We start from the raw sequence: 11,946 nt of genomic DNA on the forward strand, positions 1-11,946 counted from the left end.
TGTCTAATGCAGCTCCCTTTGAAAGCTTGGAGCCGCTGTTTCATCTCGAGTTTCTTCCCGAGCTAATCCCCCTTTGAAGTGGGGAGCCGCCAACGGGAGCGTCGGGAGCCTCTGCCAGGGTGCAGCACCTCTCCAAAGGCACGTAAGTTTGCTGGCTGGGTTTTCAAAGTTCTCAGAGTTGGTCTGGAGATCATCAAAGAAACGTACTTTAATCGGAAGCGTACAAAATGGTATTTGCGTGGGAGGGAGCGGGGGGAGAAGCTTCCCACCTGGATGCACGTGGGAGGCACGGGAAAAGCCGCTCCGGGCGCAACCTGCGGGGCCGCCACCTCCCACGTGGCCTTCACAGCCTTGCTCCACAGCCTGCTGCTCTGGGAGCCGCAGGGACTGCCAGCAGCATCGGGCACCGAGGGTTGGGTCTGGGCCCCGGCTGGAGACCTGGCACCGCCAGCTGCTGGGTCCTGACGGGTTTGCCAAGAGCTGCCCGGGCACCCCTTCGACCCATGGCAGGAGCAGTGCCGGGCGCCAGCGGGGGCCCACGCTGCAGGTGGGCCGGTGGGGCGCAGCAGCTGCAGTCCTGCGTTGGCGGCGCTTTCCCCCTTGAACCGTGGGCGCCTTTGCTGAAACCGCTGCCGGCCGGCCCTGCTGGCTGCCAGGGCTGCGTCGGCGTCTCCGTGCCAAAGCCCAGGTGGGGCTTCCAACTCGGTTTCCCCCGAAGCCTGGCGGACGCCCGCAGTGGGACAGCCACCCGCGGATCGCGTGCCCAAGTCCCAGAAAGCGGCCTCCGCTTCCTCTTCCAAAGCATTTCTGGCAGTCTGTGGCCCAGAAGAGCGCGCGGGGGGGGGGGGGGGCTCCGAGTTTCCCGCCGCCTCCTCCTCGCCAGGCCAAGAGGCACACAGTTTAATGACATGTTGGAAGGGGTGGGGGGAATAATAGCATTTTTACCCTGCAGAACTGGCCTGATTAAAATACGGCAATAATGCGAATAATTTTGCAAGAAGGAGCACCTGATGGGGACATTAAACACCCAAGAGGAGGCAGCAACTGTAAAATTGCCTGGGCTGAAGAAAGATTTCCAAGCGGAGGAGAAGAACCCACTCCGCTCATCTCTCACTTTGATTGAGCGTTCGCTTCCAAAATTAACCTTCAAATTTATCTAAAAATAAATCCCCACCACCGAGCCACGTGCCGCCTCCCTCTGCCTCCATTTGGGGGCTGGAGGCACTGGCAGGCTTCTCTCCCCCCTCTGGCCACCCCAGAGCAGAGGAGCGCTCCCAGGGGGGCCCTTTCCTCAGTCTCTCCACGGGTGACAGCCTGACGGCCAGTTGCCCCCTTTTTGGAAGAATTGGGGGCTGCTGCAGCTCTGAGGCTTCCTGGAGCAAAGCCGGCCCCATCTGCCCCTGCACCCGGACGCCGGAAGTGCACTGGCACTGGCACTGGCACCCAGCTTGGGGCTTCCCAGGAGGAGCCGCCTGCCCCTCAAAAGGTTGACTTCTAAGGGCTTAGAGTGAGGACCGCTGTCTGGCCCACTGCCGGTTCTGCCGCCGTCGTGCTCGTCACTGTGGCACATGGGTTGGCGGAAGGAGTGTGGGCTTCAGAGTTTCACAGCACTGCTCAGGGGGCACAGGATTTGGCCCACGTCATCTGGCTGTCCTTGGCTTGCAGCCGCTTGCACCTGGCGGGGAGAGCAGCGTGCGCCCCGGGACCTAGCCGAGGCCCGGCGTCTTTGAAAGCAGGCCGCCGGCCTCTTCCGGGCGCCTCGGAGAGTGCGGCAGGAAAATCCTCATCAGTGTCAGGAGCAAGATTAATGCCGGAGCTGCAAAGATGTAATTTGGAGTTTTGCTCCAGTGTGCTGCAGACTAGTTAAGTGCTTACTGGGGGGAAAAACGGCTGCCTGAGAATATTTACTCTGTGATTTCACATCGCTCGCCGAGCTCGGGGCGGGCAGGCGGCTCCGACGCAGCCGATTTATGCTGCACTCCATCACGCCCGAGAGCCGTCGCAGCGCGATTGTGACCCCCGCACCATTGACTGACCCCCCCCCCCGGCGTGGGAGGCGCCCCCTCGCCTTCTCCCGGCCCCCCGCAGAGGCCTGCCCTGCGCCCACATCCCGAGGATGCCAGCCCGGCTGGGCGTGAGTGGGGCTGCCTCGGCGATGGAACCCGGGCCGGCCGGCGGCACTGGGGGTGCGTGGCCAGCGCAGCGCACCCGTGCCTCAGGAGCGCGACGGATCCTTGGGAAGCACGCTCCATCTGTTGAATGGGTGCCTGCTGCACCGCCCAGCAAGGGTGTCTGCCAGCCCCCATCTCCCGTGCCAGCACGGCTCCCTTCGTGGCAGGACCAGCTGGCGGTGGTGGCCCCACGGCTGGGCCGCCCTCCTGCTTCTGGCACATCCCGCTGTCCTGGCCGGGCCTCCTCACTCTTCCCTTCCGATTCCGCATTGTGTCGGCTTTTCCACATCCAGGCCAGGCCAGGCGGCCAGCTGGCGCCCCTCGGTTTTTATTACGAAATAAATAACTAGATTAAAACCCTGTGCAAAATAGAGTAGAAAAGGCAAGCAGGCCTCGGAGGAAGAGATGCACATGCCCACACAGCTCCGGCTGCCCCCTCGAATTCCCGAAAGCTGGAGCACGTGGGTGGGCAGGCGGCCACCCGGAAGGCCGTGGCTGTGTCCCGCTCCAGTGGCGTCTCCGGGGGCTGAGCACCGCGGCCCCCACACAGGCCCCCGTCCTACGCTGCTGCTGCGGCTGCGGGCCCGTGTCCTCGTGCAGAGCACCGTGCGGCTTCCGGCTCGCCTGCTCCCTCGAGCGAGGTGCGTCCGTGCGCTCGGCTGCCACCTGCCGGGGACCAGCGGGAGCCCTGCGAGCCCCTCCTGGGCAGCCGCTCGCTCGGCCCGGGCTAGATGTGGGAGTCGTCCCTCCTCCAGCCCTGGGGGTAGCTGGGCTTCTCCTTCGCCTGGGGCCCCCGCACGCTCTCCAGGGCCACCACCACCTCCTCGGGGTGCGCGTTCTTGTTGAGCTCCACCACCCGCGGCACCACCGTGGACCAGCGATCTGCCGGGACAGAGAGAGTGGGGGTCCGGTTGGCCACGGGCATGGGCCGAGGCCACCCCATGGCCCTCCTCGCGGCCCTGGGGACAAGCCCGGGCTGCCCTCTGCGGCCCTCGGCCCCTCCGCTTGCATCACGGTTCCATCGGCCTCCATCCGCTTGGCCAGTGGCCAGGAACGATGGGACTTGGCGTCCAGCAAGACTCAGGGGCCTGTGCTGCCCTGGTGTTGCTTTCTCAAAACAGACGCAGATGCTCTAAGTTTTTTTAAGCCCGGCTTTAACCGCTGAAATTTCCAGGAGGCGCCCAGCCCCGCGCTGCGTGACCGCGCCACCAGCTGAAGCCCGCCGGGCCCCGTCCCTCTGGGAGAGCCGGAGGGTGCCGGGCTGCCCCCCGTTCCCGCTCGCTGGCCAACTTTGCGACCGCAGTGCTTGCGCGGAGAGGGAGTCTCTATTGTACTCATCCCGAAGTTCACTGATACTTTTGTGAGTGCTGTGAGGCGTTCTGCCCTAAAAGGCGGTTGAAGTATTGTGGGTAAACAGAAGTGTGTATGAATCGGGAAGATGGCCAAGGGCCCCGGAGCAGCTGAGATTTCGGGAGAAGTTGGAGCACTGGACTCTTGCTGCGTCCACTGACTGCCCCGTGTGAATAATTGGCCGCAGAGAAGGGTGAGCACAACTGGCCAAAGTTCTGGGGGGGGAGGGGGCGATGGGGGTAAGCCTGGGAGATGCCCCTGGCCATCACCCCGCCCCACCCAAGGCCCCCTCCCCTTCTGCCCTCGGGGGGCATTCCCTGCGGGTCGTCCCACGGCTGGGGGAGGTCAGTGTGGGCACGTGGAAGAGCCCCACACGGGCCTGGGGGGTTCAGTGCTGGGGCTTGTGCTGCAACGGCCGCCCCACATTTGTGCGCTCCCACCGGGGGGGGGGGCACCCCCCCCCCCATGGCAGGCCACCCACCTCTGCGCAGCCGGCCCACGGTGTGGGAGAAGCCGTAGTCCTGGTAGGTGTCGCTCTTGCCGGGGTCTTCGTTGATGATGCCCAAGTTCTGGTTCCAGTGGGACCAGTTCACCTCGTCAACCCTGCAGGGGGAGGCTGGGCATGAGGCGGTGCCGGCCGTAAGGGAAAGCTGCCGGCCAGGCCAGGCATGCAGCCGGAGGGGCGGCCCCTGCCCCGGCTGTCTCCTTTGATTCCCGGCCGCTGCAAAGCCTCCGAGGCCGACGCCACCCCCGCAGGCTCAAGGGAAGGCTGCGTGTGGCGGGCCCAGGAAGGAAGGGACACTGGGACACAGAACACACCCACCTCAGGACGTCAAGTTTCTAGCCCCTAAGGTCATAAAAACAGTTGAAAGGGTGGGGGGGCAGTGTCTGCTGAATGTGTGGATCGTGGGAGCCTAGTGCCTGTGGGTGAGGAGGGTGAGCCGGCTGCCGGGCACTTTCTGTGCCGTTTCCCAGACAGACATTTTTACAGGGTGCCCGGTTCCCTCCACTCGGTGCAGACTGCCCGCGCAGAGACCAGGGTGCCGTTCCCCGGTGCAGCCAGCCCGGGCTCCAGGGTCTGACCCCACGGGAGCAGAGCGTTTCCCGAGTGCCCCCCCTCCCCAGCAGCGGTTCCCAGCCCTCACCTGAAGCACCACCGCCGGTCGGGGGTCCCGTCCAAGGCCTTCCCGACGGTGACCATCTCGCCCGAGCGGAAGGCCTTCCGGACGAACACGGGGAAGGCTCGCTCGATGTCCAGGATCGTGGTGGCCCACTGGGAGCGGGGGAGAGGGTCAGGGCCTCGGGCCTGTCCCGCCAGCCGGCCGTTCCCCCCCCCCCCCGCCCCCGGCCGCGGGGGGGTGAGCGAGCGGCAGTGAAGGAGTCCCTTCCTCCTCAGGCGCTCCGGAGCTGACAGCCCACGCGGCCTTCCGGCCAGCTTCGCAGGCGCTGCGGGAGCGATGCCGCCCCCGTCCCACTCGCGGTGCTGGATCGCGCCAGGGGCCGCCTCTGACTCCGCTTCCCAGCAGGTCGGGGCCGAGGCCCGCGGGACCCCCAGGACCCCCAGGCCCGGGCGCGCGAGCGCAGGAGGGGCTGCGGGGGCCGGGCCCCACCTGCAGCTTCCAGATCTGCTTGCTCTCCTTGGACACCTGGCCCACGGTCTCCCCCATGAGGGCGATCAGCATGTTGAGCAGCAGCACGAAGGTGAGGATGATGTAGGTGACGAGCAGGATGACGAAGACGCCGGGGTACTTGGCGCTCTCGATCATCTCCAGGTCGCCCATGCCGATGGTCAGCTTGAAGAGGTCCAGCAGGAAGGCGCTGAAGGTGCGGCTGTCCCGGCAGGACGGGTAGGCGGGCGCCGTGCAGTTGGCGCGGTCCTCGCCGCAGGCCTCCAGGCTGGGGCACGGGTTCAGCAGCGAGACCAGTGCTGCGGGCGACGGCGGAGGGGGCAGCTCTGCATGGGGGGCCTCTTTCAGGAGGCTCTGCCCCAAGGGGAGATCTCCGGGCGGCGTTGCGGCTAATGCCCCTGACCTACTCCAGCAGGGCGGCACCGCTGCCCATGTGCCACTCGGCCCAGGGCTGCCCGCCCCCGCTGGGCGTGGGGCGGTCCGGGGCAGAGCTGGCCGGCTCCTTGGCAGGCCTCCTGTGGTGGCAGCAGCAGCCGCGTGCCCAGCGAGGGCTTGGGTGCCAGAGAAGCCAGCCAGCGAGCGGAAGCGCGAGCCCCCCGAGTTGCTTCCCTTGGCAGGGAAGGTGGAGCCCGCCAACTAGGGCGACCCTGACGGCCGTCCTACCTGATGCGTAGCCGATCATGAAGAGCACGTAGACGAGCAGGAAGCGGAAGAGGTCTTTGAACAGGATCTGCGAAGAGGCATGTGCTCAGGAGGCGCCGTGCTGCAGAACCGGGCAGCCCGCGGGCAGCCGATGCTGGGGCTGCATCGGCCTCCCAGCAGGCTGTGCCGGGCCGAGTCCGGCCAACCACGGGCCGGTCCAGGATCTGGTCGCCAAAAGCCTCTGCAAGGCCGTGGCGCGCCCCACGCACAGCAAGCTCGCCCCGTTGGCTGGAGGGACTGCAGGAAGGAGCGGCCGGGGAGGCTGAGCCCAGGCTGGGTGAACTCCAGGACCTGCGGGGTCACGGGGCTACGACTCCCAGGAGCCCAGCCTGATGGGAATTGCGGCTCGGACAGCCGAGAGTGCCCTTCTGGAGAAGCAGGGTTGGCCGTCACCAGGCAAGACTTCCCTTCAGGCAATGTGACCGGGGGATGAGCGACCCCCCACCCTGCCCGGCCCCTCACCTTCTGGATCATGATGCTGTAGGTGCCGGTCAGCTTGAGTCCTCGCGTGAAGTAGAGCGCATTCATCCAGCCCAGGACGAGCGCGAAGACCATGACGGCCAGGTAGGCCTCGATGCCGGCCAGGTAAAGGGCGGCCGCCACCAGCACCAGCACCGAGTAGATGAAGCTGCGGAGGGCAGCGAGGTGGTCAGGCCTGGCAGCGGGGCCGCCGGGCTGGGAGGCCCACCACAGCCCCCACCCCCACCGGTGCCTTCCAGACAGCGCAGAGTTTGGCCCCCCGCCCCATCCACGTCCGTGCAGGCGGGGAGGGGGCAGGTGCCGAAGCCAGCCCCCCCAGCAGGACCGGACCTTCCCCCCCTTGCAACGGGCGGGCCCAGTCCCAGCGGAAGGCCAGCTGGGCCAGCATCCCACACCCCACCGTCCTGCCCGGGGGCCCACTCCGCCCAGACGCAAGGCCAGGAGGGAAGGGCCAGCCCCGCTCGGCCCCCCGGCAGCAAGGCGGCAGCAGGAGGGCCCGCCCAGGCCCCGGCACCCATTGGCCACCTCTGCCGGGTTTGGAACAGGCACCGCAAAGGCCGCGCGCCTCCCAAGCCCTGGCAGCGGAGAAGCCGCACCGTCGCTGCCCCGCCTCACTCACTAGAGCAGCTGGAAGGAGCCGTCTATGAAGAAGGAGTTCACCCCGGGGCACTTCTTCAGGAAGAGGTCCTTGATCTGGGGGGAGGGCGCTGGTGTCAGGGGGGCCGAGCTGGAGGCCACGTGCACCGGGGAGGCGGCAATGGGCCTGGTCCTTCTTGGGGCCTGCTCGCCCCGCTCGCCTGGGGGTCCCAACCAGCCCTCCCCAACCTGGCACTCTCCCGAGGCATCTGACTACAACTCCCACCATCCCCAACTGGCGATGGGGTTGCAGCGAGGTGCATCTGGGGGCGCTGCACAGGAGAAGGCTGGTGTAGGATCGAGCAGAAGCGTCTCGGGAACGAGCCGGGGGCTCCCCGGAGCCCGTGTCCTTTGCAGAGCTCCAGCGTTTATTCTTCGTTATTTCTGCTACGGAATGAAACGGCTGGTGTCGCTCGGAGCGCTTGGCATGCCCGGCTCCCCTGCCACCGGCCATTCGGGGGGCTGAGGGCCCGGCCAGCCCCGCCCCTGCGACAGGGACCCACTGATCGCGGAGGCCGGCCGGCCGGCGCTCTCCTGCATCGGCCCTCTTGCGAGCCCCTCGGTTCCCCAAGAGACGCAGCGCGCCCACACCCGGAGGAATGCCGGCCCTCTGGCTTCGAGGAAGCTTCTTCGGGAACTGAAATAGCCAAAGTATTCCTCTTTTTGCACACCATTTTTTCCCAAGACCGAAACAAACGCAGGGCACCGGGGGCGGGGGGGGACATGGCCACTGCCTTTCACTGACCCGTCAGATGAATCGACAGAAGAGAGTCCCCCAGGTAACTGGCCAGCGCTCCAAAAAGCATCGTTTCGACACTTAAAGATGCAAGGGCTTGTGAAACACCTCTCGGCAGGCACCGCCTTGGAGGGGGCTTCTGCAGGAGGAGCCCCCACCCAGCCTGGGGGGAGGGTGAGTCTCCGTTTCCTGCACACCCCTGGAGAAACGGTGCTGCTCCACCGAGGGCCCCTTCCCACGGCACCGGCTGGCTCGGCCCGCGGCCTCTGGCTGAGCAACGGCCCTGGCAGAGGGGCAGCCGGGAGACGAGACGGATGCGCCAAGAAGTGGGTGGGCGTGCGCCACGCAGGGGTGGAGGAGGGTGGGGGGGGGAGTGCAGGGAAAGCGGGGTGCCCCGGGTGGGGGGCTGGACGGAGAGCAGAAGGTGCGGCACTTACGTTGGTGAAGAAGAAGAGGACTCCGGTGGAGAGGGTGACGACCTCCCCGGCCAGGCGCAGGTAGTCGGTGGTGCTGGTGTACGGGTACGGGGGCTGCGGGCACAGTGGGGGAGGCGGCGCTGAGCGCGGATTCCAAGGGCCCGAGCTGCCCGGCACCCGGGGTTGGGCTCCCCACGTCTGCCCCAGCTGAAGCCCCCCTCAGGGGGATGCATTCAGCCTTCCTTGGACCCGGAAGCTGCCAACTGGGGTTTGCCCCGGGCCGTGGGTGTCTGCCCCTTCTCCAAGGGGCACATGCCCTGCTGAAGCGCCCCCCCCCCCCGGCCGCACGAGCACCCCCTTCAGTGAGCCCTGAGAGCGAGGGACTTCGGCGACAGCCGCAAGCGTCCTGGGCAGAGACGGCTTGAACCCGCGCTTGGCCGGGGCCAGTGCGGATGTCGGGTGGGCCACCCGGCCACTGCCGGGCCAGTGGGAGAGCCCCCCCCCCACACGCACAAGCTCGCAGCCCTGGGGGTCGGGCCGCCGCGCGCGGCACTCACGATGCCCTCCAGGGGGCGGTAGTAGGCCACCAGCGTGAAGATGACCATCGCGCAGAGGTAGGAGACCACGCTGATGTAGAAGGAGGCGGCCCCGAACTTGCGCCACTTGTCCCGCAGCAGCTCGTTGATGGGCTCCACGGCCAGCATCTCGTGGCGGTTCTGGGGGCGCAGGAGAGCGGCGGCAGCGAGGAGCCTCGCACCCGGCCCCGCCGGCACCCCGGGCGCCCGGCCCCGCGCCGCCCCGGCCGCCCTCACCTCGATCTTGCTGTTGTACACGAGGATCTCGAGGACGGAGACCTCCTCCCCGCACGTGTCCAGCGAGGAGAGGTCGTAGAGCGAGGAGTAGACGGGCCCGTAGGCCCAGTCCTTGAACTTGCGCGAGAGGTGCCGGGCGTCCTCGTCCTTGATCTCCCGCCGGATGATGTGCTGGAAGATCTGCGGGCAGGAGGGCTGCGGTCGGTCGGCCGGCCGGCTGAGGGGGCAGGGGGGGCGGCTGCCACGCACAGGTGGGGGCCGGGCCTGAGTGGGGTGCGGGTGGCCTTGCTGCCTCTAAGGCAAGGGGCCCCTCTTCCGCCGGGAGGCAGGGGAGGGTTCACGTGGCGCTGGAGCCGGATCCGCCGCCCCAGGGGAAAGGGGCGCCCCCACCCTCCCGGACAGCCCCTCCAGCCCTGAGGAGGCCGCTCAGCGCATCGGAAATTGAGCGTCCAGCAGGGGGGTCCCTGAGACATCAGGCCAAGAGACCCCCCCAGACGCCAGCCATGCTGTTCCCCCGAGCTGCCGCCGTCGAGTGAAGGATGGTTTACAAAAAAATAAACAAACATCAAGACCAACACGCTTAAAGAGAAAAATCTGTTAAAGCGCCTTCACGCATGTGGGAGAAAAAAAGTATTTGGCGGGAACTGGAAGTGGGGGGGGGGGCTGCTGTGTGGGGGGGGGCGTCCGACAGGGCCCCATCCTGGGGGAGGCCCATGACTGCTCTGACCACAGCCAGCCCAGGCTCCGGTGGAGGCACCCCAAGGGACCCTCCAAAGGCGACTGTGGCGGATGGGGCAGCGCTCCCCGATCCCGAGTCCTTGGACCCTGCGGGGCTTTGACAGTCGGCCACACCCCGAATGCCGCTTGCGAGTGGGGCAGGGGGCCATGCAGGAACTCCGCTCCCACCGGGTCTATTTGGAAAGGGACGCAAGCGGATTTTTAAAGAAAGTATTGCTCTCAATTGCAACCATCTACGTGTCGTGGTGTTGCAGCTGCGTGGCAGCCCCCCGCCTTTGTGCACCAAAGCCCCCGGCTCGGTCCCCGGCGGCAGCCCCATGGGAAGGCTGGGCACTGTGAGGCGGCCCCAGAGACCTGCCCTCTGGGGTGGCTGGGCTGGGTCATCCCTCCAGCCGGGAAGGGGGCACAGCCCACGCTTGCAAGTAGGGGGTGGGGTGGGGTGGGGGGAGTTCTCTCAGGCTGCAAGGGACGTGGCTGGGAATGGCCCACCGCCCAGATCGTTCATCCTTCCCCCCCGAGAGAGGCGCTCAGGAAAAAGAAGAGGCGGGACACTGTGCATCTGCCCCCCCCCCCACCGTGAGCTCCATGCCCCCGGCAGCTGCAAAGGAGCGCCACCTGAGGCATAACCGGCCCCTTTCCGGCACGCAAAGAGCCCCCCTCCAAGGAGCTCGCAGGAGGGCGCACGCTCCGCAGCTCTGGCCCCCCGGGAGCCCTGCGAGGCGGGCAGGCTCGGAGGACAGGCCCCGCGGCCCTGGAGCCGCTAGTGTCCGGCTCGCCTCCGGCCCCCCGGGACCAGCCGGCGGCCTCACCCCGATCTTGCCAGTCTTGGCGGCCATCATGAGGGGCGAGAGGCCGTCGTTGTTGAGCAGGGCCTCCAGGCTGGTGTCGGGGAACAGCTTGGCGCCCTTGATGAGCAGCAGGTCGAACATCTTGGTGACGAACTTGGTGTTCTCGCGGGTGTTGTCGGCGATGGCCACCAGGGCGTGGAGGGCCGTGTTGCCGCGCGAGTCCTGGCGCCGCAGGTCGGCCTGCTTGTGGGCGTTCTCCGTCAGGTAATGCACGATGTGCGGCTGGTTGGTGCAGGCGGCCAGCGAGAGCGGCAGCTCACCTGGCGGGCGGAAGGCAGGTGCGCGTCACGCGGCCGGAGGCGCTCGCATGCTGGGGCAGGGCTGGAGGACGGGCGCGGATCCGAGGGCTGGCAGCTGCCCGGGTGCAGACCGCGGCCACCTCCGGGGAGCAGGGGCCCTTCAGCGGTGGCCCGGCCGCCCTGGGGGCGGATCGTCCTCGCCGGAGGCGCCTGGGCAGGGCCGGAGGGCCGTGGACCCGCGATGCTGCCCCGGCTGCGGCGGGCGGAGCGGGTGGCCCCCAGGCCCTCCCGGCCGACCTGCCCTGCCCTGCCGCTCACCGAAGTAGAAGTAGCCGCCCTCGTCCTTGGGCTGGAAGAAGCGGCCGCGGGCCTGGGCGTGGACGTCGGCCCCCTTCTCCACCAGCAGCTCCACGTAGTGCTTGCAGCGCCGCTCGATCGCGATGTGCAGCGCGGTCTGACCTGGGGGGCGACCAGCCCGCGTCACCATTCCGTTGCCCAGCACAGCCACCAGCGGGCCGGCCCCTCACGGGTCGCGCTGCCACACGGTTAGGGAGGCGCAACACTTCCTTCCAGCTCCGAGGACGTGAGGACTTGCGGGCTGGCCTGGTGAACTTGGTGCTCTTTCATTTTAGAACAAGTTTCTAGCCCTCAAGACTGAAGACGCTGTCACAAGCATCTGAAGCAACACAGGGCCCAGCCTGTACGTAGCTCCGCTCCGCTCCGCTCCTCTCCCGCCAGTGAGTGGGAGCAGGAAACGCATGGGCGGCGAGGCAGCTTCCCTGCACGGGGTGCAAAGGAATGGGGAGCCAACGCCAAAGGATCCGAGGGTAAATTTTGGGCCACCCCGGGAGGGTTGTATGACACAAAGCCTAGGAGAGCCCAGACACAAGAGGGGGCTCCCTGCTCAGCTCCGCCCAATGCCCAGCATCCCCGCCGGCGGCCGGGGGCGCACCTACCGCGGTAGTACACATCCCGGAAGGGCGAGTTGATGAACTCCCGCATGCTGCCCGTCTTCTCGGCAATGTCCAGCAGCACCGGGATGGTGTCGTTCCGGCCGCTGCTCAGGTTCAGCAAGGCCTTCGGGAGGCACGTTTTGCCCGTGGAGGGCTCTGGGGGGGGGGGGGGGGGGGGGGGGGGGGGGGGGCGCCCCCCGCCGGCAGAAAGAGGGGGGGGGGGGGGCCCGGGGCGGG

At 67.5% G+C, this 11,946-nt stretch overlaps 1 protein-coding gene across 1 annotated transcript in view; it reads right to left on the reverse strand.

Annotated features, from left to right (window-relative positions):
• Nucleotides 1-2,465: 2,465 nt before the first annotated feature.
• Nucleotides 2,466-11,946, reverse strand: part of TRPV4 (transient receptor potential cation channel subfamily V member 4) — an 11,755-nt gene continuing 2,274 nt past the window's right edge. The window contains exons 3-15 of the mRNA XM_044440427.1: nucleotides 11,713-11,865; nucleotides 11,075-11,215; nucleotides 10,479-10,777; nucleotides 8,932-9,111; nucleotides 8,677-8,835; nucleotides 8,141-8,233; nucleotides 6,951-7,024; nucleotides 6,314-6,479; nucleotides 5,813-5,879; nucleotides 5,132-5,448; nucleotides 4,667-4,794; nucleotides 4,003-4,124; nucleotides 2,466-3,053 (exon numbers count right to left, since the gene is read on the reverse strand). Of these exons, the coding sequence (XP_044296362.1) occupies nucleotides 2,899-3,053; nucleotides 4,003-4,124; nucleotides 4,667-4,794; nucleotides 5,132-5,448; nucleotides 5,813-5,879; nucleotides 6,314-6,479; nucleotides 6,951-7,024; nucleotides 8,141-8,233; nucleotides 8,677-8,835; nucleotides 8,932-9,111; nucleotides 10,479-10,777; nucleotides 11,075-11,215; nucleotides 11,713-11,865 (2,054 nt within the window). The 3' untranslated portion in view covers nucleotides 2,466-2,898. The remainder of the gene's footprint in view (nucleotides 3,054-4,002; nucleotides 4,125-4,666; nucleotides 4,795-5,131; nucleotides 5,449-5,812; nucleotides 5,880-6,313; nucleotides 6,480-6,950; nucleotides 7,025-8,140; nucleotides 8,234-8,676; nucleotides 8,836-8,931; nucleotides 9,112-10,478; nucleotides 10,778-11,074; nucleotides 11,216-11,712; nucleotides 11,866-11,946) is intronic.

The sequence above is a fragment of the Varanus komodoensis genome, unplaced genomic scaffold (assembly GCF_004798865.1).
Source record: "Varanus komodoensis strain SLA01 unplaced genomic scaffold, ASM479886v1 scaffold38, whole genome shotgun sequence".
Lineage (NCBI taxonomy): Eukaryota > Metazoa > Chordata > Lepidosauria > Squamata > Varanidae > Varanus > Varanus komodoensis.